Here is a 24,714-nt window from a genome sequence, read left to right as displayed (position 1 = left end):
AAACAAAAATCTATTAAGCATTTATCCTTATTAATCAAACTGAAAAACATGTTATGAAAGTGTAAAATTTTACAGTTTTATACCATGAGTCATTCCAGCACCAAAAAAATTTGAAACTGCAAAATTTTACAGTTTTCACCGCCTGTAACTAAAACTCGAAAACTACTTTGTTCAGAATTCGAAAATTTTCTCCATTAGAACAGAAAAACAGAAGTATATAGCAGAGAAAAAAAAAAAGAGATCGAAGGAGAAAGGCGCATGTAGAGAGAGGATTGTACTCCGGCAACTATTTTTTGTTTAGATCTAGCCAAATCTGATGTAGATCTACTCAGATCTGATGTAGATCTGAGTAGATCTACATCAAATCTAAGTAGATCCACTCATCTTCCTCGTCGGAAATATATCATCTTCTTCGTCGGAAATATATTATCTTCGTTGTCGGTGAGAGTGAAGTCACGAGTTGATTTCGATGGTTGGCGGTTATTAGTGAACCCCGATCAATGGAGAAAGACATGATCACCGGTCGTCGTTCATGACAAAGACGATGAGAGAAAAATACAGAAAAAAAAAAACGAGAGAGGAAGGGAAGCAAAAAACAGAGACAGAGAGAGGAAAGGACTTTTAGGTGTACTCAAAAAGTTATGGGATTAAATGGTATTCACATGTTCCACATGGGACCTGTAGGTAATTTTCCCATTTTTTATTATGATACAGAATACGTACGATAGATTTTCTTATTATAATATGATAATAAAATAAAGCAATGGATCTTCGTTGTGATTTATACAATTTCATGAGAAAACTATTAAGGAGGGAGTAAGATTAAGAGCACAAGCAGGGGCCTAGGGAAACACAAGCATGTTTTCCGTTTGATAATGGAAGTTGTTTTCTGTTGATTCTCATTATATGTTATACCAAACGCTAGAACAATGCAAAAAAAATATTTTTAAATAAACAGAGCATAAAAGAAAGTAATAATTTTATCTTCTAAAAATATTATGTTAATTATGTGTCCATCCAATAAGAGAGTTATGTGATTTAAGTAGTCTACTGGTTCACATGGTTCTCACCAACTTGCACAATTTTTTTTTTTTTTTTTACACACTATTTATTTATATTCATCAAATACTTTGTTAAATTTAATTAGACGTTAAATGTAAATGAACCATATAGGCCTTATTCTTAAAAGATAGACCCCAAAATAGGATATCCAAAGTATAGGCCATAATTACAGAATTTGCATTGTACAATTTTTTATTGGGGAACTTACTGATAAGTCTCATGTAACAAGTTCAAAACCCAACTAATCCCAAAACAAAATACTTGCACCAATTAGTCCAACACATTTTTAATTGTTACCAAAAAATCTTTTTTTTTTTTTTTTAAATTTATAGACACTGTTCACATCTTACTACCGTCGGACTTCCGTTTAACGGTCGCCGGAGACTCATCGGAATGTCTAGAATATTGCCGGAAAAAAAAAATTAAAAAACATGTTATGAAACTGTAAAATTTTACAGTTTTAAAGAATGTTATAAAACTGCAAAATTTTACAGTTTTAAACCATGATTCATTCCAGCACCCAAAAAAAAAAATTGAAACTGCAAAATTTTACAGTTTTCACCGCCTGTAACTAAAACTCGAAAACTGCTTGTTCAGAATTCGAAAATTTTCTCCATTAGAACAGAAAAACAGAAGTGTATAGCAGAGAGAAAAAAAAAAAAAAAGATCGAAGGGGAAAGACGGATGTCTAACCAAATCTGTGTAGATCTACTCAGATCTGATGTAGATCTGAGTAGATCTATATCAGATCTAAGTAGATCCATTCATCTTCTTCGTCGGAAAATATATCATCTTCTTCGTCGGAGTTGATTTCAATGCTTAGTGGTTATCAATGAACCCCGATCAATGGAGAAAGATATGATCACCGGTGGTCCTCTTCCATGACAAACACGGTGACAGAAAAATGTAGAAAAAAAAACGAGAGAGGAAGAGAAGCAAAAAGCAGAGAGAGAGAGGAAAGGACTTTTGGGTGTAGTGAAAAAGTTATGGGATTAAATGGAGATCACATGTTTCCCATGGGACCTATAGGTAATTTCCCCTTTTTTATTTGAGTACGTAAATAAATCACGAATATGGTCCACGTAATAAAGCCCAATTCTCACTCGGATCTCAATTTCAATATGATCCCCATGCTTTCATTAACCCATACTCCTAAAAAAATACCTATAGTTAAAAAGATGAACCTTACACTAATAACACGATAACTCCAATGATCCAATTACTGAATCAATTGGATGAAAATATACAATTGATATTGTTCAGGCACACGATCACGTAGTGTCAAAGACCCTTACGATAATTTTTGCTTAGTAGGACAGAGCACGAGATCTACTAGTGCACAAGTCTATAACTTCAATTAATATAGAAGATTTGAATGTAAATACCCTTAATACAAAAACTTGGTACCAGAGCTATGATAAGAGAGACGAGATTTGAACGCATGACGTAATCAGAACTATGATACCATGTTAAATCATCAAATTCTTCTAAAAACTTAAAGCTATTATGAAAATATCCGATAATAATTATGAAGCTAACAAAAAATGCGAGACAACAAAGGGCTTTCAGTGGATATCCAATCAAGTATTTGAAACACGGTTTCAGTGGATATTCTACCCTACAATTTAACAATCAAGCAATTGAAACTTAAATTCCAAGCAACAACAGGTCTCTTTTGATGTCTAGATGATAATTATATATATATATATATATAGAGAGAGAGAGAGAGAGAGAGAGAGAAACATCCAGAAAAGCAACTAAGTAAATGATCACTACAAATAGAGTAGGCAATAGTATGAACTATATGAGTGTGCATTACAAAAAAACAATTTACAATGACTCCCAGATTATCTGGTATAAAGTTTTGATCAACAAAGAACTAAATCGTAATTTAAAGGGGCAGAGAGATTATTACAAGAATTGCGACAGAAACAAACAATTCTACAGCTTGCAGATGGGAGATCAACAAAACCCATCAGCAAAACATCGAATCCCCCAAGCCCCGATACAAATCTTGTTTTCTAGTGTATAAGAATCATTTTTTCCTTTTCAAGATATCAAAATGAAAAATAATGAAAGAAAAAATAGAAGGTAGGAAAACTCCTAACAAAGCAAAAAAAAGTTCTACCTTTGACTCTACAATGATGAGGTTACAGTTCAGGAAGTTGAAAGTATTGAGATTGCATAAAATTACCCAGAATTGAAAAGTACAAAATTTTAACTCGTGACACAATCTTGGAGATATGGGTGGGTCAGATTCACATACCGTTCCCATAAAGGCTTATATTGGGCAATAGCTAACTTCAGCCACGGCTTCATGTTCCCATTGAAGTGAATGACAGCTGCGCTCTCAATCAAACGGTTATCGATATTGAGATCATAGCCCAATCCTAACACATGCCATCTCCGATCAAGCGGCTCTGTCAGTCCGTAGAAAGCTAAAAGCCCAGGAGGAAGTGTGCCGAGCTTCCAAATTGACTGATCCACATTCTGTTGCTGCCAGTAGTGATACCGAGCAGTCACATTTGCTTTCCTCCACGCAATCAAATCGAAAACATTCAAACCGAATGCCCAACCACAAGCCTGTGGGTCAAACATTGAGCTAATGATTGGATTTGAGAAGTTGAGATATTTGTAATAACGATGAAATGCTTCGAGACAAGTTTCGACTGCTCCGTTCACATTTCCGTGCAAATCCAGCGAAAAGAGAGGGGTCAGTTCCTTCTGGACAACAACATCATCGTCAAGAAAAACTATCTTCTCCAGCTGGGGATAGATCTCTGGGACGTAAAATCTAAGGTGATTCAACAATGATATGTGCTTTGGATTCTGGAACTTTGGATCAATTTTCATATCTTGGGACCCTTTGAAGTAGTAGGCTCGTGAATCCATTTCAAGTAGCTGTTTCGCAATAGGAGAGTAAAAAGCATTCAACCAAGTGAAGTCTTCTATGTTCTGCACTTCTATTGTTGACCCTTTAAAGTCATTGCTGAGGAACCAAGCCTGCATTGCCCCATAGGTCACTCCGTTTGTCACAATGTGGAAAATAAGCTGCTTTGGATGGTCAGCATTGCAGACAGTTGAGTTGATAACAACTGAAACAGCCAATAGATTGTCTGAAAATATGCAGAAATGGTACAGATTGTTGTCCACAAGACGGAGAGAGTTTCTTTTCTCGTCTGCAAGCTCTTGTAGAGGCTTCTTTCTAAGCCAATCAGCCACAAGTTTGACATGTAAGCAGTGGAGATTCTTAGGTAATGCTGCGGCAGCCAATTGTCCAAACACTGTGCTTTGAACTGTTGCTGCATTTGCACGCTCTTCAAGGGCTTGAATATGAGACTTCATTGTCATCATTGTGGTTGCAATGTCATAATGGGCATCAAGGGCCTTAAAAATTAGAGACGATAAGCCTTTAATGATTGGTTCTGCTTCGTCTAGTGTGATGGGTTCCTCCCTCATAGCAGCCTTTGATAGCAAAAATTGGCAACTTCTGATCTTTTGACTGAGCTCCCAAGCAAGACGAAAGTTATTGTGCTCTTTAGCAATAATGACATAAGCTTTTGCAAGTGTCATTTGCTCTGTTAATTGTCTAGCATATGAATTGGCACTCGATATTTCTTCAGTAATATTTAGACGCTTGTGGGTAACCTGTTCAAGTAGTTCACTTTTATCCTGGGAATGAGAGGACATCACGTGCTGGGTTAGTCCTACGAAGACAATTGAAAAATCGCGAGCAAGCAATCAACAAATTTGGTAAGCAAAGCAAAGTTATTATATGATAGTGTTACTGAATGCCCTTATTCTATGAAACATTGAGATTGAGCTGAGAGGCAGAAAATTTGCTTTAACTGAATTTAATAGTTACTTATGTTGGTAAACTTTTTTCTTTTTTCCAATAAAGTTAGTCATATGAGCAAACTTGCCCCTAAGAAGCACGGACACGAATATGGATATAGATACGGGACACGGCGATTTTAAAAAAATAGAGACACAAACACAACGGGGACACTGAAATAAAATATGTTTTCATATATTTTTATTTACTATCTACATTAATATTACATCCATAAACAATCAATATTAACAAAAAATAACTCAAATTCTTTTTTTTTTTTAAAACACTTCTAAATTAACGCTTACAATTTATATCTTTTTTTTTTTTTTTTTTTTTTTTTTTTTATGGATGATCTATTAAGGCCTCGTTTGGAAACAGGCTTTTTTAGTAACTTTTTGACTTTTTTAGCTAAAATATGATGTATAAAAAACTAATATATTTGGGATGACTTTTTGCTTTTTTTACGAAAAGATGTGCAAAAAATAGAAAGAAAATGAAATCTTTAACTTTTTGGTATAGGTTGTTGGCTTTTTGATTTTTTTAGGGACATTTTAACTTTTTGACTAAAATCACCACTTTCCAAACGAGGCCTAAGTATTTAAATTTAAGAAAAAAATAATAAATATTCAACATTCATCAAAAGTACTAAATAAAATAGGAGGAAAAGACAATTTGGCATGTCCCTAGTATGTCCCCGAAGTGTTCCCGGCATGTCCTCTGAAAATAAATTAAAATTAAATATGGGAACATGCCATGTGGTGTGTCCCATATGTGTCCCCAAAGTGTCCGTGTGTCCGACACGGACACGACACTTGTTTTTAAGTGTCAGTGCTTCATAGCTTGCCCGTAGTTTATCACAGACCCAAAAACTGACACCCACACTCAACATACAGACACATGTATGCAATAGAGGAGACACGAGCATTACAGACACTTCTACAAAAGCACCATTTTCCGTGTTGAACACTGACACTTTACAAGCATTCCTAAAAAAGTGTCCAAGGCTACAATATTTCTTGAACATGTCCTAATTTAAAAATGAAATTTCATAATTTTAGACACTTTGAAGACACCTAAGAAGCACCGATACGGACACAGACACGGACACGCAACATGACAAGGACACATAAACACCAAAATTTTTGAAAAATGCACGACACGAGACATTGGGGACACATGTACCAAACATAAAATTTTACATATTTATTATATGTCTTATTTATAAATATTTAATGTATTTTATGTCAAATATTTAAATTCATCAAATTTATCGATCTAGGGTATGCTATTTTAAAAAAATAAAAAAATAAAATTTTGAAAAAAAATAATCCTCAGCGTGTCCCCAGCATGTCCTTAGTGTGTCACAGCGTGTCCCAACATCTCTGACATGTGTCTAGAGTGTGTCCTGCTCGTGTCTGTGTGTACGTGACCTTCGGAGAGATGTTCGTGCTTCATAGGAAGATACTTTCGATGCAATTTACGTAGTGACTCTTTTAATAGAAATAATGTTCAACATTCTTCGGGCTTCATGAGAATTTCACAATTTTAACTAAAGATAATTAGATGCCAAAACAAATTACTGTAGAAATTTAATGTATAAAGAGAAATAGAGAATTGTATTATTGATTGATTTATATTGATATCTATTACAATGATTCATGATTCCTATATATAGAAGAGGGTGAGTGTGTAGTAGGTAAGGAGTAGGTGAAGTGGAGGTGGTAGTGGTGTAGTGGGTTAGGTTTAGTGGAGTAGGTGAGGTGGTAGTGGTGTAGTGGGTTAGGTTTAGTGGAGTAGGTTTAAGTGGGTGAAGTAGGTGGAGAGTAGGTGGATTTTAACAATTACATATTTTCATCTATAACATGCATAGAAGATGCACAATATTTAAATGTTGTTATCTCCGGGCTGTGTCCACATCCTAGCTTTTTAGGATTTTCCATGTCAATGTGTCTGCATCTTGTCGTGTAACCTATCCATGCTACACAGAAGAGGACTTGGTTTCCATACTTTCTACTATTATGTGGTTCACTAGAAGAGATGCATACAACTCAACTGGCTAGGACCACTTTTATTCATCATTTCAGGTTATAAGACAACTTTAAACCAAGAGTGGGCTCTTCATCTTGAGAAAAGGCATTCTTTGAAAACAATATAAATTGCTCCCTTCAATAAACAATGAATGAATTCCACAAAAAATGTGTGGAAGAATTGGAATTAGCACTAAGTTTCCAATAGGGCAAGAAATTTTCAGAGTTTCTTATTTGTATAAATGAAAATATGTCAAGTCAACTTACACTTTGCTAATTCACTATAATTCCAATTCTAGGAAGCTGAATTATTTTATAATTAAATTTAGGATGACTTGATACATGTCTATGGGTGTGACTGGGTGTAGGTAGCACACTATGGCCTTCTGATTATAGCAATTGCCATTGAATTGTTACGTAGTCTAAGACCCAAAGGTTGAGATAATTGCAGTCTCTGGTGGTGGGGTTCACTAGTCAACAGTGTTGGCAGTGAAGAATGATTGTTGAAGGTGAAGCACTATTGGTGATGGTGACAGGCTGCTAAGATATGTCTTTTATTGCTCTAAATTCCATCCTCCTTTTTACAAGAAAGATGAAATATAAAATGAATCCATTAAGAAAAAAGTTAGAAATTGCATCAATTGAAGACAAGATGAGTTGAAGTCGTTTGAGATGATATAGTCATGTGAATCATAGATTAACAAAGATGAGTAGTTTGATCAACATTGCGGACAGTAAAAGAAATAGAGAAAGGCCTAAGAGAACTTGGGTTGAGTTGATAGATGTAGAATGTACTAACCCGTGGTGTTAGGGGTTTGCTGGAGAATGGCTAAACACATTAAAGCTTTGTGTGATTCTTATGCACCCTTCCTTACCTTAATAAAGTAATTCTTAAGGTATTCTTAATGGAATAGCTAGCATCTTCCTCTTCTCATTTTTCTTCTCCTTCACAAGACACAATTCATTAGGATGTTATTCACAGCCTTAAAAGAGTCGCAATTTCAACCCAGAAAAAAATTCATATTATCCTAAATCAACCTTAAACCCTTCCAACTACCTTTCACTTTCAAAACCTAACCAATTTAGCCCCTCTTCCCTCTAGAAACCCTAGAGCATTTCCTCTAGCTTATACAATCATAACACTAAAGGCTCCTTCGTCTAAACCCATCACAATTCCAGTTGCAGACAGCAGAAGGCTGAATTTCCTAATATGTCCTACATCAATTCTTATCCTAAGTAAAAATTTGCAGTTCATGTTCTTGACTTTTCCCACCTACAATGTGTTGGGCATGATGTGTCTGTAGACACCTTCAAAATTTTAACAGCAACACCACGATGAAACCTCAAACCAGCATTAAATAAATCCAAGCTCTATTTAAACTGTGTCATATATCAAACTGTCAGTAATCCAGAAAGAGGCATAATTATTCTTCCCAATTGTTTAACCCTAAATAAGGTCCAGAAGAATAAAATAAACCATAAAGTATTTCAATTTTATATAGCAATTTCAATCCAAAAAAAAAAAAAATTTACCAAGTAATGCTTCATGTAAGAATGACTATTTGTACTCCTGTAAATGTAAGCTATTTCACAAGAACTCACGTTTCTCCATGCCTCCAAGGTCCCGTGTTGACACAACAAATCATGGGTATGAGTATAGTTGTCAAAATTTTGAAATCCTAATTCAACATGACACATAATTGGTATTCTTACAATTGATAACGGAATCTTACAATTTGATTGTGGATTCCATGGGTTAAATCTCTTATTTTATAGATTTTGACTAAGCGTAAGTGAATCATTAAAGAATCCCATAATTTGCGACTTGGATACAATTCTAATAGCCTTTCAACTGTGACAACCACAAAATCTCTCCTCTATCTTCCCCCCCTCCCGCCTTTCCAAAATAACTTTGCTATGACACTTGTACAGCCTATGGTTGAATATAGTATTCTTTGCCTCTCTTCTCTATCTTAATTATTGGATATCTCTAGACTCTCATTTAAGAAAGGAAAAATTGATCAACCCTTCTCTCTAAAAAGTCAATTTAAAAAATTATTTTTCCCATTTTATGTTCCTTCATGCAAAGAGATTGTTTTGAAGTCAATCTTTTTAATGAGGTTTTTGCACTTTGTCCTAGGTACTTGCTTCAATGAGATATTTCAGTAGACTTCTCCTATTATGTAATTATATGAGAAACTTATGCAAAGCAGGAAATAGGAAATTAAAGTCAAGAAGCTATGAGAATTAGCAATGACATAAAATACATAAGTACAGGGGAATCGTTAGGTTGTTGTCTACTAGAGTTGGAATAAACAACTAGAGAGTTATAATTTAGTAGGAAACATATGCAACTAGAAATCTTACTGGAAGGGTTTCAAATAACCACTCTCACCTTTATTTCAAATCTATCCTTATAAGTTATAACAACCTTAAATCCATTGACGCATCTTGTTGAAATCTAATCTAAAAAGTAAATACATTTAAATCTAAGCCATACTACTTTAAATGGTTTTATATCTAAGATATACTCCTTTAAAACATGAATGTTAAATACATAATCCCAACATCAAAAAAAATTGCAAACTCTTTAAGTCTTAATTTTTTTAAACAATGGGTTATATTCAAACAACCAATCAAGGCAACTGCAATGTTCCATGTATGAGCACAAATGAGAGAGAGAAGGCCTGCGAATGATTATATTATCCATATTCAGTCAGAATTTCAGTCATTCTTGTAATTCAATAGTATTAGTTGAGAATCTGAGATTAGTTTTAAAAAAGGTGAAGACTTCAAATTTTAAAATATTGAACTAAGTTTTGAACAATGTTCCAAAACTGCCTTGGCAAAACCTAGATCATCTAGCATTATGTTCCAAGAAGGATAGACGAACCGCAAACAAGACATCTTTTGCATAGTAGTCGCAGTTTACCCTCTAAAATTATAAAGACAAGTCAAAGGTTATGGATTGCTGTTCTAATGTCAGAGAAACTTCATATTTTGGCTTTCTGGACAAATGAAAGGGACAGAAAGACTTTACAAGAAAGCCAATGGAAAAGGGGGAGGTGGAAGGAGAGGGCAAGGTTGCAGGAATGCCTTCACTTAGATGTCAGCAGTGGAACCACCTAAAACAGGATGGGGCAATATCCCTATAGTGAAATAAGACCAACAGATCTCTCGTCTTGTGGGCTTAAAAATCTTCGATGTATATCAAACGACCAGTAGAAAATACAAGCTCATAGTTGACTCTCAATATCCTGCCTCTGTTTTCACTTCAACAACTGTGCCTAGATGTCTCATTGATATTCTTCTAATTAAGAGTACTCAACTCGGTCCAGGCATCCTTTTTTAAGGTTCAGAAATATGAAGAATGTAATGCCTATGCAACCATAGAAACATTTTTTATAGTGGAGTACAGTGAGAAGAGGAGAGATCTTCATATTAGTTTTATAGATTTAGCACCCCACAAAAAAACTTATAATAAAATGCCTAGAGATATAATATGGTGCGTGTTCAAGAAAAAAGGTGTGATCAAAAATTATATTGATGCAATTAAGGACATGTATGTTAGGTTTGTCACTACAATTAAATCACTTGTCAGAGAAACTAATAAATTTTCAATCACTGTAAGGTTGCATCAAGAATCAACTTTTAGTGCTTACATATTTGCTTCGTCATGGATAAACTAACTATACACATTTAGGATGATGTCCCACGATGTATGTTGTTCGTAGTTGATATTGTTCTAGTAAATGAAACTAATGAAGAAATTAACACAAATATAGAAATTTGAGATTCTAGAGATAAGCACTTGATCAAAAGGGTTTATAATTAGTAGAACTAAAACTAGATACTAACTAAAAATATTAAAACTGAATATATGCAATGAAACTTTATTAACAATAGAAACATAAATAAATGAAGTAGTGAATATTGAAATTAGGAGATAGCAAAAAGTGAACATTTTCGTTGCCTAAGTTCAATTTTGATAAGGATGGAGAGGAAGGAAAGGATGTAATTCATAGAATCAAAATAAATTGGTTTGAATAAATGAATGCTTCTAACATATATTATATAATTGACGAATACAAATAAATTTGAAATAAATAAATAAATAAATAAATTTGTAGAACAATTATAAGGCTAGCAATGCTTTACCAAAGAAAATATTAAGCAACTAAGAAACAACACTTCTTATGAAATTAGTGTAGCTGGGATGAGAATATTTAGATACATGGGTGGGTAAGGCTAAGAAATATAAAATTATAAATGAATATATTCGTGAAAGGGTATGAATAGCACCAATTGAAAATAAGTTAAGAAGGAACAGACTAAGATGTTTGGTCCTATACAAACCAATAAATATAGATGCAATCGCCATGAATGGAAATCTTAAGAGGGATGGAGAAACCTAAACTGACATGAAATTTAATAGTAAAAAAGATATTAACTGAGTGCATAGCCCTCAACAGAACACAAAAAATAGCAGACCCAACTGATTGAGACACAAGGTTTAGTTTGGTTTGGTTTGGTTTGGTTTGGTTTGATCAAATTTTATGTACCCACATAACAAACATCACTTTAAAAGAAAAACCAAAGAGAACAAAAACAATTAAACGTAAAACTGATATCCTCAGTAATCCTTCGCCACAACAAATTGTGAAAAAAAAAAAAAAAAAAAAAACATAAAGAGAGTTGGTTTTTTTTTTTTTTTTATGTCCATAATTCACATAAACAGAGCATCCAACCGACAGTATCACATATCAGATTGTGAAAAAACACTTATACCAATAGAAATATATCTAATTCAAGAAACAAACATGACAATACAAGCAACATACAAGGAACCCAAAAAACAAAATCAAAATACGATCTGTAATATGTTACCAGTATTGGCTGTTCATCCCGATCTTCATGGGGATGATGATGAACAACAACAAATAAAACAAATCCAACAACTGAGATTAGCCCAAGAAGCCCCCAGATCCACCATGAAAACCTCCTTCGAACCGGGCGCCGGTAATCGACCGCCCGCCGCCGCATCTTTTGTCGGTTACCGACAAACGAATTCAAAACGACCCATCATTCAGATTGGATCGAGGAATCATTGAAATAGAGTCTCAAATCGAAAATTCACAACGACCATCACTCGATAAAGAAGCAAAATCAAGAATCGGAATAAAAAAAAAAAAAAGGCAATGAAATGAAATGGGTATTCCTTGGATAGTTCTTGGTACCAATATATGAAGTCAGACTAATAGAGAAATTTGAACCAAGTAATGCGTGATTTGAGAGGTGATTGAGATTGAAAGAAGAGGGTATTTGTGATACGTATGAGAGGGTAGAGAGTGAAGGAGAGTGAAGGAGAGTGAAGAGCTAGCTTTCTCCACAGGAATGTCAGCTTCAAGAGGGAAGGAGGGAAAAAAATGGGCAAATGGGGGGAGAGAGAATGTGAGTGGGAACTAATAAAGAGATGCAATAGGGGCAGCTTACAATTAAGGAGTGGGCCAACAGATGTTAGCATGTGCCATTGAATTATTATTATTTTATTTTTTTTGAGAAATAATAATAATACGTTAGGTTTGATCCTTGTACCAAACAAATTTTTAATTTTCTTATTAAAGAAATTTTTAATTTATCAATTTAAATCTTAATTTTTTTTTTTAAATTTTCAATCTAAACTATCTATCTATTTTTATTAAATAAAATCATAAAAAAATACTTTTATTATTAAACTCAATATAAGTGTACTTAAAATGTCTAAAATATTTTTTTTCATTGATTTTAATGATTCAAATACTATTTTTCCGTTAGTTTTACTTAACGAAAACAGGCAGATGGTTTAAATTAAAAAAAAATTAAAAAATTTAGTATTTAAATTGGCAAAATAAAAAATTCAGAATTTATTTAAGACATTTATTCATAAATCTCTTTTTACCTACTTATGTTCTACTTAGTCCAAATTGTTTTATTATATTCTAATAAATTTTATGAGTGGCGTAATTATCAAAATACCCCTCCTAATAATAAAGTGAAGCATGCATTAATGTTCATATTAACAATGTAAATATTTTGTGATGTGAAACATTCACACTGTCAAATATTAAAGTTCACATCACCAAATTATTAAGGATTCAAAAAATATTTATAAGGGTAAAATTGTCTATAAAATACCTTAAATATGAGAATTAGAATTTGATAGATCAAATGTCTAAATAATAAGACTTCTTAGGATACAATAATATATTATGGACTAATTGGAATACATATAATTAAAAAAAAAGATTTCCTAATAAAATACTATGATCAAATCCTAAGGAAAGAAAAGTATGATAGAAAATGAAAATGATATAAAGTGAAGTAAAAGAAAAGAAAATGAAATGAAAATTATTTTCATGCATTCATTTGAATAGACGAAATTTTTTGTAAAAAAATGATGGGAAAAAAAATATAATCACGGCACAACATGGAGTTGTGGAGAGAAACATGGACAAAAAGAAAAGATTTATGGGAAAAAATAAATTTTCATTTATATTATGCAAGAAATTGTTAGCTTAACTAACAAGCTAATTTTAGTTGTACATGAAATTTTAGTTTCCATTATTACTTTATAGGACTCTCTATCTAAACAAACACACACACAAACACACAAATTAGGGTTGTCCTAATTTATTTAGGGTTGGTTTAGCATAAACTAAATAATACAAAAAGTCAAAAAGTCACTATCCTATTTAAGTCACATCATCTTATTTAAATCACATCACTTCTCTAATACATCACATCAAACCCAACCCAAACCCAACCCATATAAGCCAATAAGTCAAAAAGTGCACTTTTTTAGAACATCCCAAACCAACCCTTAATTAGTGTATGCTTTGAATATCTAGCTTGTTGTGTTGTAAGTCCTCCTAATTTTAGTTCTTCTCTCTCTCTCTCTCTCTCTCTCGTTTGAGAGTTATTTCAAATGATTGATGGTTATTCAAGGCATGGGAAAGAGACCTATGCTCAATGGCTTGATCTCTACGGAGGTTCATGGTCAAGGCATAGGCTCTCTATCATGCCAAGAATCACTTCTCGTTTGATATTTCTTCTCATTTAGTGGACTCAACCATCACTTTGAACAAATTGATTAAAGAATAGAAAGGACTAATAAAATCAGCTTAAAATGAACTAAACCGACATAAAGAAAATGATTAGAGTTGGTTGGATTTGGCCGAACATTATGCCAAGTCCACTACTCTAAGAATTGTCACTTATCAATCCATGATACAATGATGAGACTTGGGGCGTGTCTACTTCCCTCTTTGAGCCTTCATGATAATAGGGAGGGGTGGTTTTCCATTACATTTATTCAATTTTGTCCAAACGTGTTCGAAATCATCAAGCCATCAAATTGTGCTTGTTGGTGGTTTCGGGATCGAAATCGTTATTCTCTTGAGTTTCCCATGACAGAGAAGTGCAGAAGGGACAAATCGGGCCTAGAAAGGCTCTGTCTCATTGTTCTCACCTCAAAGCACAAAACATTTTTTGGCATAAAATTAGGGCACGACCGGCACTTTTTTGACTGAGCCGGGTCTCATTTGAGGCCGGCCGCCTTCCAATGTTTGGTAAGAAGAGACCTTTTGACAGAAACAGAGGGCAGTGGCTGAGGGTGAGGCAAAACAATCTAGGCAGACAGAGCAGCTTCTAGACACTGTGCATGCAATCATTGTGCCTCCTAATTGTTTGTATTAATATTATCATTATAATTATAATTATCATTCATGTAAATATTATTGTTGTTGCAATTTCATGTATTGTTGTTATGATTAGTATCGTCATCATACCCTTGTTGTAAATAGAGCTAGATAAATAGTTAATTTAGAATTCATTCGAATATGTAATAAGTAGTTACTTTAGTTCAATTTATTTGTTTGGTGTTGTAATAGTTAGCTATTAATTCAGACACTTAGACACTCATTCGGACCCTCTTGCACGAGGGCAAATATGTAATAATTGTGTATGCCTTCCAATCCTCACTTCTTTCTCCCTTTTATTTACCCACTTATAATGGTAACATCATATTTACTTAGCATTCTCATGTTTGCATATACTCATCTCATGTACATTTGTGTTCGGCTCATCATACTAACCAATGTCAATTTTAATTTCATTGCTTGAAATCGTGATTTATCACATGTCTTGAATTGGATCATATACTATGCTCATAGCCAAGCCTGTAAAAATTGCACAAATGTGTGCGTTGCATTAGTCACATTGTATTGTTTAGGAACATGCATATTTTCTAATCATTTCTCTTTATTTGGCTTGCCTTGGAGTACTAGGTGAGAACTTATTATTTTAGCATACCGCATAAGTGTGATTGTTGCCTTGCCAAGCATAATACCATGAGGCTAAGTGCTTAATTGATATACTTGTTTTAATGCCGTTAGATGAAGGCTAATTGCTAAAATTGGGATAAATTGATTAATGTACATACAAACTCACTATTTTAAGTGTCGCGTATTCAAAACACTTTTTTTTTTAAACAAACATGAAATCAAATGTTCTAACTTTTGCAAATTAGTCTATACTTGTGTGCATCACCTAGTAAAAATAGCATATGAATGTAAATAAGAATCACATCATGATTAGTAGAGGTCGATCTTTGATCGGGTGAGAGAGGTGTTCAATTCATGACCTTCCCCTCCTATACTTAAGTTCCCGAGCTGAGACACATTGGTGATGACGGATAAGTGGCATTTGGCAAGAGCCATAGGTTTTCTAAATTTCATAAAAATATTTAGGTGGCAACTCTGTAATCTGGCAAAGCAGTCCATTTTTGGCATTTGATTCAAACATCAATTTTTCAAAAGATTTGCCGGATTTGGACTCATTTGTGTTTATCTATTTCACATTGCACTTGTGAAATCAGATTCAGAACCATGGGAGTCTGAACTGTAGGGCTAATCATATCCGAAAGAAGTACGAAAAGAAAGCTACAGTTTCTGGCGACTCTGCTGGGACTTAGAGAACTTGACTTAAAACTCATTATGTGAAATTTTATCTACATGTATATGTTCTTTACATAGCATTTGCATTGTTACTTTAAGTCACTGTGTTCTCCATTTGCTATTCTTGGACGGCTTGCTGGAGGTTTGCCTAAAAAGCTTGCTAAAAGGCTGGCTAGTCATGGTCTCTGCCATGTTGGAAACACAACCCTTGGATCTGGATTACCATTGTACCGCTTAATCCTCCTTTCATTTCTCGGTGTTAGGTGTGAGAGGTATATTAGGTAATCTTGCTGAGGTACCTTTTGGACCATTTGGCCTAGCTTCATATAGTAAGCCATAGCAACTATCCCAAATTAGGACAGGATGCTATCCATATACAGGTTGTTGTGAGACTCGTTGATTGAAGTAGTGCAGCTTAGATCATGTCAAAAGTCTAGGACAAGGTAACCCTACCCCCCTTGTAAGGGTGTTTTGGTTCTTTTACTCGGTATGTGCTTTTACAGTGAGACTGTACAAGATGGTTCATATCAGTATTAGTTTGAGAACAGAGTTCAGTGGGGATTGTAGTTCTTCAACTGTGTTTTTATCTACTATGAATTGGGCTGAAGTGCCATTCAATTTTGATTGATGGTTTTTCTTTTATATATTTTGCTAGGTAGGTAGCTTACCATCATAGCTTCAGAAAGACTTGATATTCCCCAAGTTGTGTGGACTCGCTCTGGTAGGCTTTGCAAAGCTCAAGACCTTGCTGGTGGTCAACCAGTGTTAGTCTCACTTCAGCGAGTTGTTCGATGAAGACGAAACAGACAGTCAGTAGCACCCGTACAAAGCATTCAGCAAACACCTATCCATTCTTACTCAAGCAGTTCACCAGCATCTGACACACCTAGACCAGTAATGGCAAAGAATGCAGAAGAATTTGTTGCCATGATGGCAACTTTCTAGAAAGCCATGGATACCGTGAACCAAAGGATGGCTGCACAAGATGAAATCATCGTTGATCTACGATACACATCTGGGGCATCCGCGTCAACTGTACATCCAATCCCAACTGCTCAGCTAATCCTGGATTCACCTCCACCAGTGGAAAATCCCCAAATCGTAGATCCTCAGGAAATGTTTCCCCCGGCTTCGGCTTATAAGCCTTTGGCTCAACCCCCTATGGGAATTCTCCCATTTGATATCAATGAAATTGATTCGGCCATGATCAAGATTGCCAGGCTAGAGAAAGTGCTGAAAAAATTTCAAGGCTTCAACTCCATTCCCGATATTGAAGATGGGTACACTGAGGTTTTGGTCAGATTACCGGAGAAATTTAGAATGCCCCACATTGACAGATTCGATAGAAGTAGGGATCCGATTGTACACCTCCGCTTGTTTTCAGATGTGCTAAGACCAATGGGCCTATCTTAGGCTCAAAAACTATCGTTGTTCAGGAGAACTCTGTCTAATGTAGCGGCCATCTGGTACGCAAAACTGTAGGATTCTATGAAACGGAATTGAGAAGAGCTATCTGAGGTGTATGTTAACTAGTATTCTTATAACACTCAAATAGAGGTAACCATCAGTGAGCTGGAGGTTACTACGCAGAACCCCAAAGAATCATTATTGACTTTGTTGCCAGATGGAGGGCAAAAGCAGCACGAATGACAAATAGACCTACTGAAATAGAGCAAGTTCGGCTGGTGGTCCAAAATCTTGAACCAGATATGCTGCAGAGAATGATAGTGGCACCGTTATCTACCTTTGCTTCCCTACACGAGTTGGGGGTCCAGATTGAGAGTGCATTCAAGAAGGGCATTATTCACAGAACAAGTGAACCTGCAAGAAGGCCGTTCTCCCAGGGTACCAATGCTAGCAGTAACACTATTGCCGCGGCCTGGAGATGTCAGTACAGTTGTTACAGCAACCAAAATGGCCGATCCTTTTGCCGTCGCAACCTCGCAACCTTCACAAACCACCGGCCCACCCCGAAACCGAAGAACCTCTACCCCCTTCATATGAGCCCAGCCCGCGCCCTCAAATTGTTAATGGAAAAGAGGCATCTTAAGCCCCTCGATCCTCGACCACTTCCTGACCCATTACCACCCAGACACAACCCTGCCCAGTATTGCATCTTCTACCAACAACATGGTCATCCTATAGACCTGTGCTACTGCCTACATCATGAGATCCAGGATCTCATTAACAACAAAGTCATCGCCCTACCCTCCAAACCAAACGTAACTACCAATCCACTTTTTACACATAACCAAGTCCCCCTCACCCAGAAACATTAACCAAATCCATACACTACCACTCACCTATAATCCTAGTGCATATATTACCCCATCCTATCTGCCTAAGCCAGAGGTGATTATTTCAGAAGGCATGAACATGTGCATGATGGACTTAACACTGCAAACCCAACCTAAGTCCGTGGTAGCAGAAGCAGAGTAGAAAGAGAGTGCACTAGAGAAGGGTTTTCCTGATGCCCAAGTCATAGAGAAAGGGGCCTCACTCGTAGAGGAGTACGACCCCAGCTTATATATCTGTAGACACCCCATTTTTGACCTTCCTCAAGACTTGGACGTCATCGTTTGAACACTCGATGATCATCCATGTTCATGTTCGTTTTGAGTTCCCGAAGGTCTCGGCCGCACGCCTTGCCTCAGGATCTCTTAACTTGCTTGTTCTGTGCTTGGATGTGGACCAAGAACTTGTTTGTTTTTTCTTTTGAGGGCAGAGAATGGCTTGTTGGTCATCCCTACACCTCACCGGCCTTGGCTTGAGACCATCGGCCTTGTTTTGTTGCTACCGGCCATTGGTGAGGTCGGTCGGCATTGTTTTTGGTCGGCCGGCCGTTTGTTTGGTCAATCGGCCATATTTTCTGGCCGGGACTTCTTTTTTGCCTTTTTCAGGCATTTTTCATGCCAGATGTGCCAGCTGGAACACACATACTTGTCCTCCATACACGTGCATGGAGGATTTGCACCATTTGCACCCTTTTGCTCTAATTTCTTGAGGAAGCTTGAACCTTTTGCTCTAGCTTCCTTAAGAAGCTTGAACCTTTGCCTTAGCTTCCCCAAGAAGCTTGAACCTTTGTTCTAGCTTCCTGAGGAAGCTTGACCCCTTTGTCTTGGGTTCTCCAAGAAGCTTAGGCCATTTTTGTTCTATAAAAGAGGGCCTCCCTTCTCCTTTAGAGGGGTTGAGCAAATCAAAGGTATATATTAGAGATATATATCACATATATACCACTCCCTCTCTATATCTTTCTCTCTCTCTCCATTTGTGTGTGGAATAGTGTTCAAAAGGTGCTTTTGTTCTTAGTTTTGCACTAAAACACCTAGTGTTGCACTATACTTCGGTTACTAAGGTGTTAAGGGATTGATTTCAGAGCTTTTAGGTTGGTTTTGATCAGAGGAAGGGGCTGGGGTTGGTGTTCTTGAAGTGTTCTTCAAAGGTAAGAACTATTTGCTTTATATTCTCCATTTTTGTACAAGCTTTTAACCTATCTTGCATGTTGTTTTAAGCTTAGTGTATAACTAATAAAGTTCTATATTTTCATGCTTAAGATGCTTGTTTAAGGTTGCTTTTGGGTTCGGGGTTGTCTACCCCCTCGTAGGCCTTGTTTGGCCTCTTTTTGTACTTTTCTTATTGAGCTTTGGTACCTTCGTGTATTGGCCTTCTCACCACTGAAATCTAGAGGATTTTTAGTGGTGAAGAAGTGGTTTTGAGGTCATGTATAGGGGAGGGACAGCCCTCTCCCTTGGTGTCTCCTTTGCTTGTGTTTTTCGCTCATAAAGGTAGCATGCATGCTTAGTCAAATTTAGCTCCATTTCAAAGGGCTTTTGGTGTTATTTGATCATATTATACCTTTGTTTTTGGTCAGATTGTTCGTCTATTGCATGCATAATACACTTGCCTTGCATTCCTCTATTTTGCCTATAAATGCATCATGCAATTAGACCACCATGCTTGCATGTTTTGACTTAGCTTTGTGAAGTTTTTAGTCATGTTTTACCATGTTTAAGCTCTGATTGGTATCGATTTGGTCATGCTTGCCATGCTTTGTATAGCCATCTTACATTTTGGCTTGTTAGCCTTGGGTGTGTGAGTCTTGAGCATGCTTCATTTGGGTTATTTCAGTGATTTGGAATCACTTCTCATGCCATTTCAGTCCATGTTCCATGCTCGTATGCTTGCATTTAACACCCTTTTAATGCTTTGAAGAGTTGTTGTCTTATACTCCATGTTTAGGCCATTATGCATGCCTATTTGTTTAAGCCTTCGGGCTACCATATCAGTGGTTTTGGGGCTTATTTTGATTTGTTTTAACTTTAACTTCCTTAGTCTAAGTCATGCCATGTTCGGTTATAAGAAGTGTAGTGCATTTGCCCTTTTAAGCCTTGTATGCGTTTCATTTTGTGTCTTTCTTCATAGCATGTTTTGGCTTTGTTCCATATGAGTTTTAGCTTCATTTTGGTCTGCCTCGGGACTGTTTTGGGTTGCCTCGACCATTTGGGGCTTGGTTGACATAGTCATGGTTTAAGTCCCGTAGCTAGCTTTGAGCTTTAACTCCATTAACATGCCATGTTTGCATTGTGTAGTCGATTTGGCGTCATTCTTCATGTGATTTCAGAGTTTATTTGCAATGCCATATCCTCATATTTATCACATCTTGCTCATGTTTGAAGGTTGTGCATCGTGGCCTAAATTGATGGACTAACATGTGTGCATGTTTATCTTGCATTTTGGTGCCTTAATTTTGGTATTTTGGCCACTGTTTTGGGATTGGCTGAGGTCTTCCCATTTCAGTTTAAGCCCATCTTTGCATGTAGTTGCATGTTTGACATGTTGCATTTGTGTGTTGTTGCATGCTTGCATTATACCATGTTTGCGTGTTTATTATATTGCATGTCATTTAGCTAGTTGCATCACATAACCTTGTTGCATACTTGGTGTGTTTGTGCTGCATTAGCTTAGCTTGCATGTTAGGTCACATTGCATTGCATCTTGCATGCTTAACACATTGTACATTTGCATGTTTAGGTTGCGTTACATTTGGCATGCTTTGCTAACTTAGTCTCATGTTGCATACATGAGCCATTTTGCATATTTGAGCCATATTGCATACATGCATTGCATTGTGTTTGGTTTGGGGTGTCAAACCAAACATGAGGTATAAGGTGTGTTCGTACTTAAAGTGACGAAACACGCCTCAAACCTCGGTCGCCGACACTCTTGATCCCAACATGATAGAGTGTGTAGCATTCATTTGTTTTCATTGCATTCATTTTATATTTATTTGCAAACTTGGCACCTTTGGCCATCATGTATCGAAATATGTGATTGGTGGCCTGAGGACTGAGAGCCATGCTCCCTTGAGTTCATTGCATGATAGGAGATTGGCTATGCACACATTGCCTTGAGAATACCTTGCCATGCACTGTCTGTCCTTTGCTGCAGCAAAACTAGTGTTTTGCAGGAAGAAATGGCCGGTCGGCAACTTTCATTGCCGGCGGACTACAAAAGTCTAGCCGGTGGTTCCACTTTTGGTCAATAACTATATTTCAATGGCCGATGGACTTGAATTATGGCCGGTGACATCCCACAGTGCTATGGGAGTGTTCCAAAGGCATCACAAGTATTTTCACAGTTCTCAGAGGTGCAGAACAGTGCTAACAGAGGCAACAGTGGCATGGCGACGGGTTTCCGAGCAAGGCGAATCGAGCATACATCATCCAAGCATTCCGAGGCGGGGCTGCAGTGGCCTCCATTTGTAACTAATTTGTAAATTAATTTAGGGTTTTGTAATATTTAATTAGCTAGAGTAGTTAATTATTTATTTGTGTTGTATTATTTATTCAGACCCTCTGCAAGAGGGCAATGTTGTAATAAGCGTGTGTGCGTGTGATGTATGTCTTCCAACCCCACGTCTTTCTCCGTTTTATTTACTAGCTTATGATGGTTAGTTTAGGGCATGTTTTAATTAGCATACTTATGTTCGCATGTTTGCATTCATTCATCTGTCTTGCATGCACCAAGCTCGGCGCATCATACTAATTACATAGCATTTCAATTACGAGTTGAATACATGTTAAGTGTTGCATTTCACATGCCATGGTAGAATAGCCGAGCCTATTTTAATTGCATTTTGCATGTGTTACATTAGCCATCTTAACATGAACTAGGATCATGCATGATTACTAACTAGTTTCTTGTTTTGGCTCGGAGTACACTGTGAGTACTTATGCTTTAGCATCTTACATGTATCTGAGTTTTGCCATGATAGCATGCTTACCATGAGGCTATGTGCTTATGTGATATAACTGCCTGAATGCTCGTGGGTGAAGGTTGGATTACTTGAATTGGAATAATTCATTGAAATCCGTGTTTTAGCCTATTTGCGAGTAGTAAATTTCAAACTATTTTCAAACAAAACGGATATGCGATGCTTTGTTCCTAATTAGGCGGTCTAGTCTATACTTGTGTGTTGTGCGCATCACATAGTAATTCTAGCTAATTAATCGGAATAAGAACACATGTGTTTTCAAAAATGAGATACCATGTTTAGTAGTGGCCGATCTTTGATCGTGCGAGTGAGGGTGCTCATAGCTGACCTTCCCCAATCGTACCCAAGTTCTCGAGCCGAGGCAACTTTGGTTATGACGGACACATGGCCTTAGGCACGAGTCAGGGTTTCCTAAATTCCCACAAAATAAAATATTTAGGTGGCGACTCTATATCTGGCCAAGCAGTCCATGTTTGGCACTTCTTTCTAAAAATCTGTTTTCAAAACGATTTGCCGGATTTGGACTCTTTGGTGATTTATCAGTCTTGCATTGCACTTTGCGAGACTAGATTCAGAACCGTGACAATTTGAGTCCGAACTGTAGTATGCCCAAATGAACAAAACGGGATTCCCTCCCGGGATGTTCGGGGACATCTACAGCTTCTGCCGACTCCGCTGGGGAAGTTAGAGAACTTGACTCGAACTCATGATATCTTGTTTTGATTACACTTATGTGTTTATTTGCATTGCATTTGCATTGGTGCGCCTAGGACACCGTGTTTGCCATCTGCTATTCCTGAACGGTTTACCGGAGGCTCGGTTTGAGAAGCGTGCCATAAGGCTGATCGGTTATGGGGTCTGCCACTATGGGAACACAAACCTCGACTGTTACCGAGGCACCCTTTTTAACCATTCGGCCTAGTGCATATCGTAATCCATAGTGACTATTCCAAACTAGGACAAGTTGCTTATCCGATTGTAGGTTGTTTGAAACCGCTGCATGCGTAGTGAAACCCTAGCTCTTGACAAAATAGGACAGGGAAACCCTACCCCTCTATAAGGGTGTTTTGGCTCTCATTTGCTTGTTATATGTGCTTTTAGAGTTGACCTCTACAGGGAATGCATGTACCAGTTTGCAAGTCTGGGTATCAGGCCTGAGGGCATCAGTATTTTGGAATCAGTTTTACCTGAGGGTATCAGTTTACAGGCAGAATTTTAGGCAGAATTCAGTAAAGAGTACAATCATTCAACTATGCTCAAATCTATTCTGGTGAAATTGGGCTGAGATGCTGCCTGTTTTCTCTTTTGCTAGGTAGTCCTGGAACTATAGCTTCAGAAGGCTCCAATATCCCCCGAGTACACCGGACTTGTATTGATAGACTTTGTCAGGTCAGAGATTCAGTTTAGGGGCAAATCAGTGTTCCTTCGCCAGAGGCAGGGTAAAAAGGCCAGTCAGGCACAGGTCACTAATTCAACAGTGTCCAGCTCAACGATCATTATCTACCTCACCTGTGCGCAGTTGGGGCTGAGATATCTGCTTCCACCTCAGAGAGGGAATACAAACCTATCCAGTAAAATCCGCAGTTTTCAGTTAATATGGAGGACATGATGCGTCAGCTCCAAGAAACCATGCAGGCTATGCAACAGGATGCTGCCCGCCAGACAGAAGTGGCTGCACATCAAACAGAAGTAGTGGCCTAACAGACAGAGTTAATTGCCAGGCTGCAACAGTAAACCGGGGCATCTGCTTCGCACCCAGCTCCTCCCCCACCAAGAGTTCCAATACTCGGGAAGACAACTAACGTCCAGGAAAATACAGATATCCCAATGGGCCAGGTCCCACCCCCAATCCTACCCCAGCTGTCCAAAGCACCAGCGAATCTAGTGGACACACCGTCTGAATCTGAGGTGGATCCAACAGCGCTGAAAGTGAGCAAGCTAGAAAAGCTATTCAAAAGAGCTTATGGCGTTAACGTAATTCAGGATATAGAGGATGGTTATACCGACTCAGCGGTGACATTACCGAACCGGTTCAAAATGCCACATATCGATCGCTTCGATGGCTCTGAAGACCCTTTGGTGCACGTCCACCTGTTTTCTGATATCCTGAAGCCAATGGGTTTGACCACCGCCCAGAAGCTATCACTATTCGGCCGAACCATGTCTGGGATAGCCGCAATCTGGTATGCGAAATTGGAGGACTCTATGAAACAGAACTGGGAAGAGCTGGCTGAGGCCTTTATTGCTCAATACTCCCATAATACACAGATCGAGGTCACAACTCGTGATCTCGAAGTCACCCGCCAAGAGCCAAAGAAGGGTTTTTCAAAGTTCGTGACGAGATGGAGAGCAAAGGCCTCAATGATGACTACAAGGCCTTTCGACAAAGATCAGATCAGGATGATTGTTCGGAATATGCATGGCAAGTTGCTGCAAAAGATGGTCGTTCTACCTCTGTTTACCTTTCCAGCCCTTCATGAAATGGGGGTTCAAATCGAGGATGCCATCAGACAAGGAATCTTT

The 24,714-nt window shown here is 37.2% G+C and overlaps 1 protein-coding gene across 3 annotated transcripts; it reads right to left on the bottom strand.

Annotated features, from left to right (window-relative positions):
• Positions 1 to 2,828: 2,828 nt before the first annotated feature.
• LOC114291830 (hexosyltransferase GAUT11) lies at positions 2,829 to 12,410 on the bottom strand. Of its 3 annotated transcripts, none has more exons than XM_028235704.2 (2): positions 11,812 to 12,410; positions 2,829 to 4,734 (listed from the first exon to the last, which is right to left on the bottom strand). In XM_028235704.2, exons 1-2 carry the CDS (start codon positions 11,965 to 11,967, stop codon positions 3,280 to 3,282), a joined length of 1,611 nt encoding a protein of 536 aa, XP_028091505.2. In that variant the 5' UTR covers positions 11,968 to 12,410; the 3' UTR covers positions 2,829 to 3,279. The 3 variants fall into 3 exon arrangements, with proteins under 3 accessions (XP_028091505.2, XP_028091506.2, XP_028091508.2); XM_028235705.2 differs by having other exon boundaries at positions 2,829 to 4,769; positions 11,812 to 11,932; XM_028235707.2 differs by lacking the exon at positions 11,812 to 12,410 and adding an exon at positions 7,724 to 7,856.
• Between the last annotated feature and the right edge of the window lie 12,304 nt (positions 12,411 to 24,714).

The sequence above is a fragment of the Camellia sinensis genome, chromosome 15 (assembly GCF_055761805.1).
Source record: "Camellia sinensis isolate YWXY chromosome 15, ASM5576180v1, whole genome shotgun sequence".
NCBI classification, from domain to species: domain Eukaryota; kingdom Viridiplantae; phylum Streptophyta; class Magnoliopsida; order Ericales; family Theaceae; genus Camellia; species Camellia sinensis.
Note: the sequence above shows the minus strand (reverse complement) of the source record. Positions and strands in the feature narration are given on the sequence as shown.

Coding starts and splice junctions, on each gene's coding strand:
- LOC114291830 (XM_028235704.2), bottom strand. CDS start 11,967: ATGCGGCGGCGGGCGGTCGATTACCGGCGCCCGGTTCGAAGGAGGTTT. Junction 4,735..11,811: donor GGGATGAACAGCCAATACTG/GTAACATATTAC, acceptor TCTCATTCCCAG/GATAAAAGTGAACTACTTGA.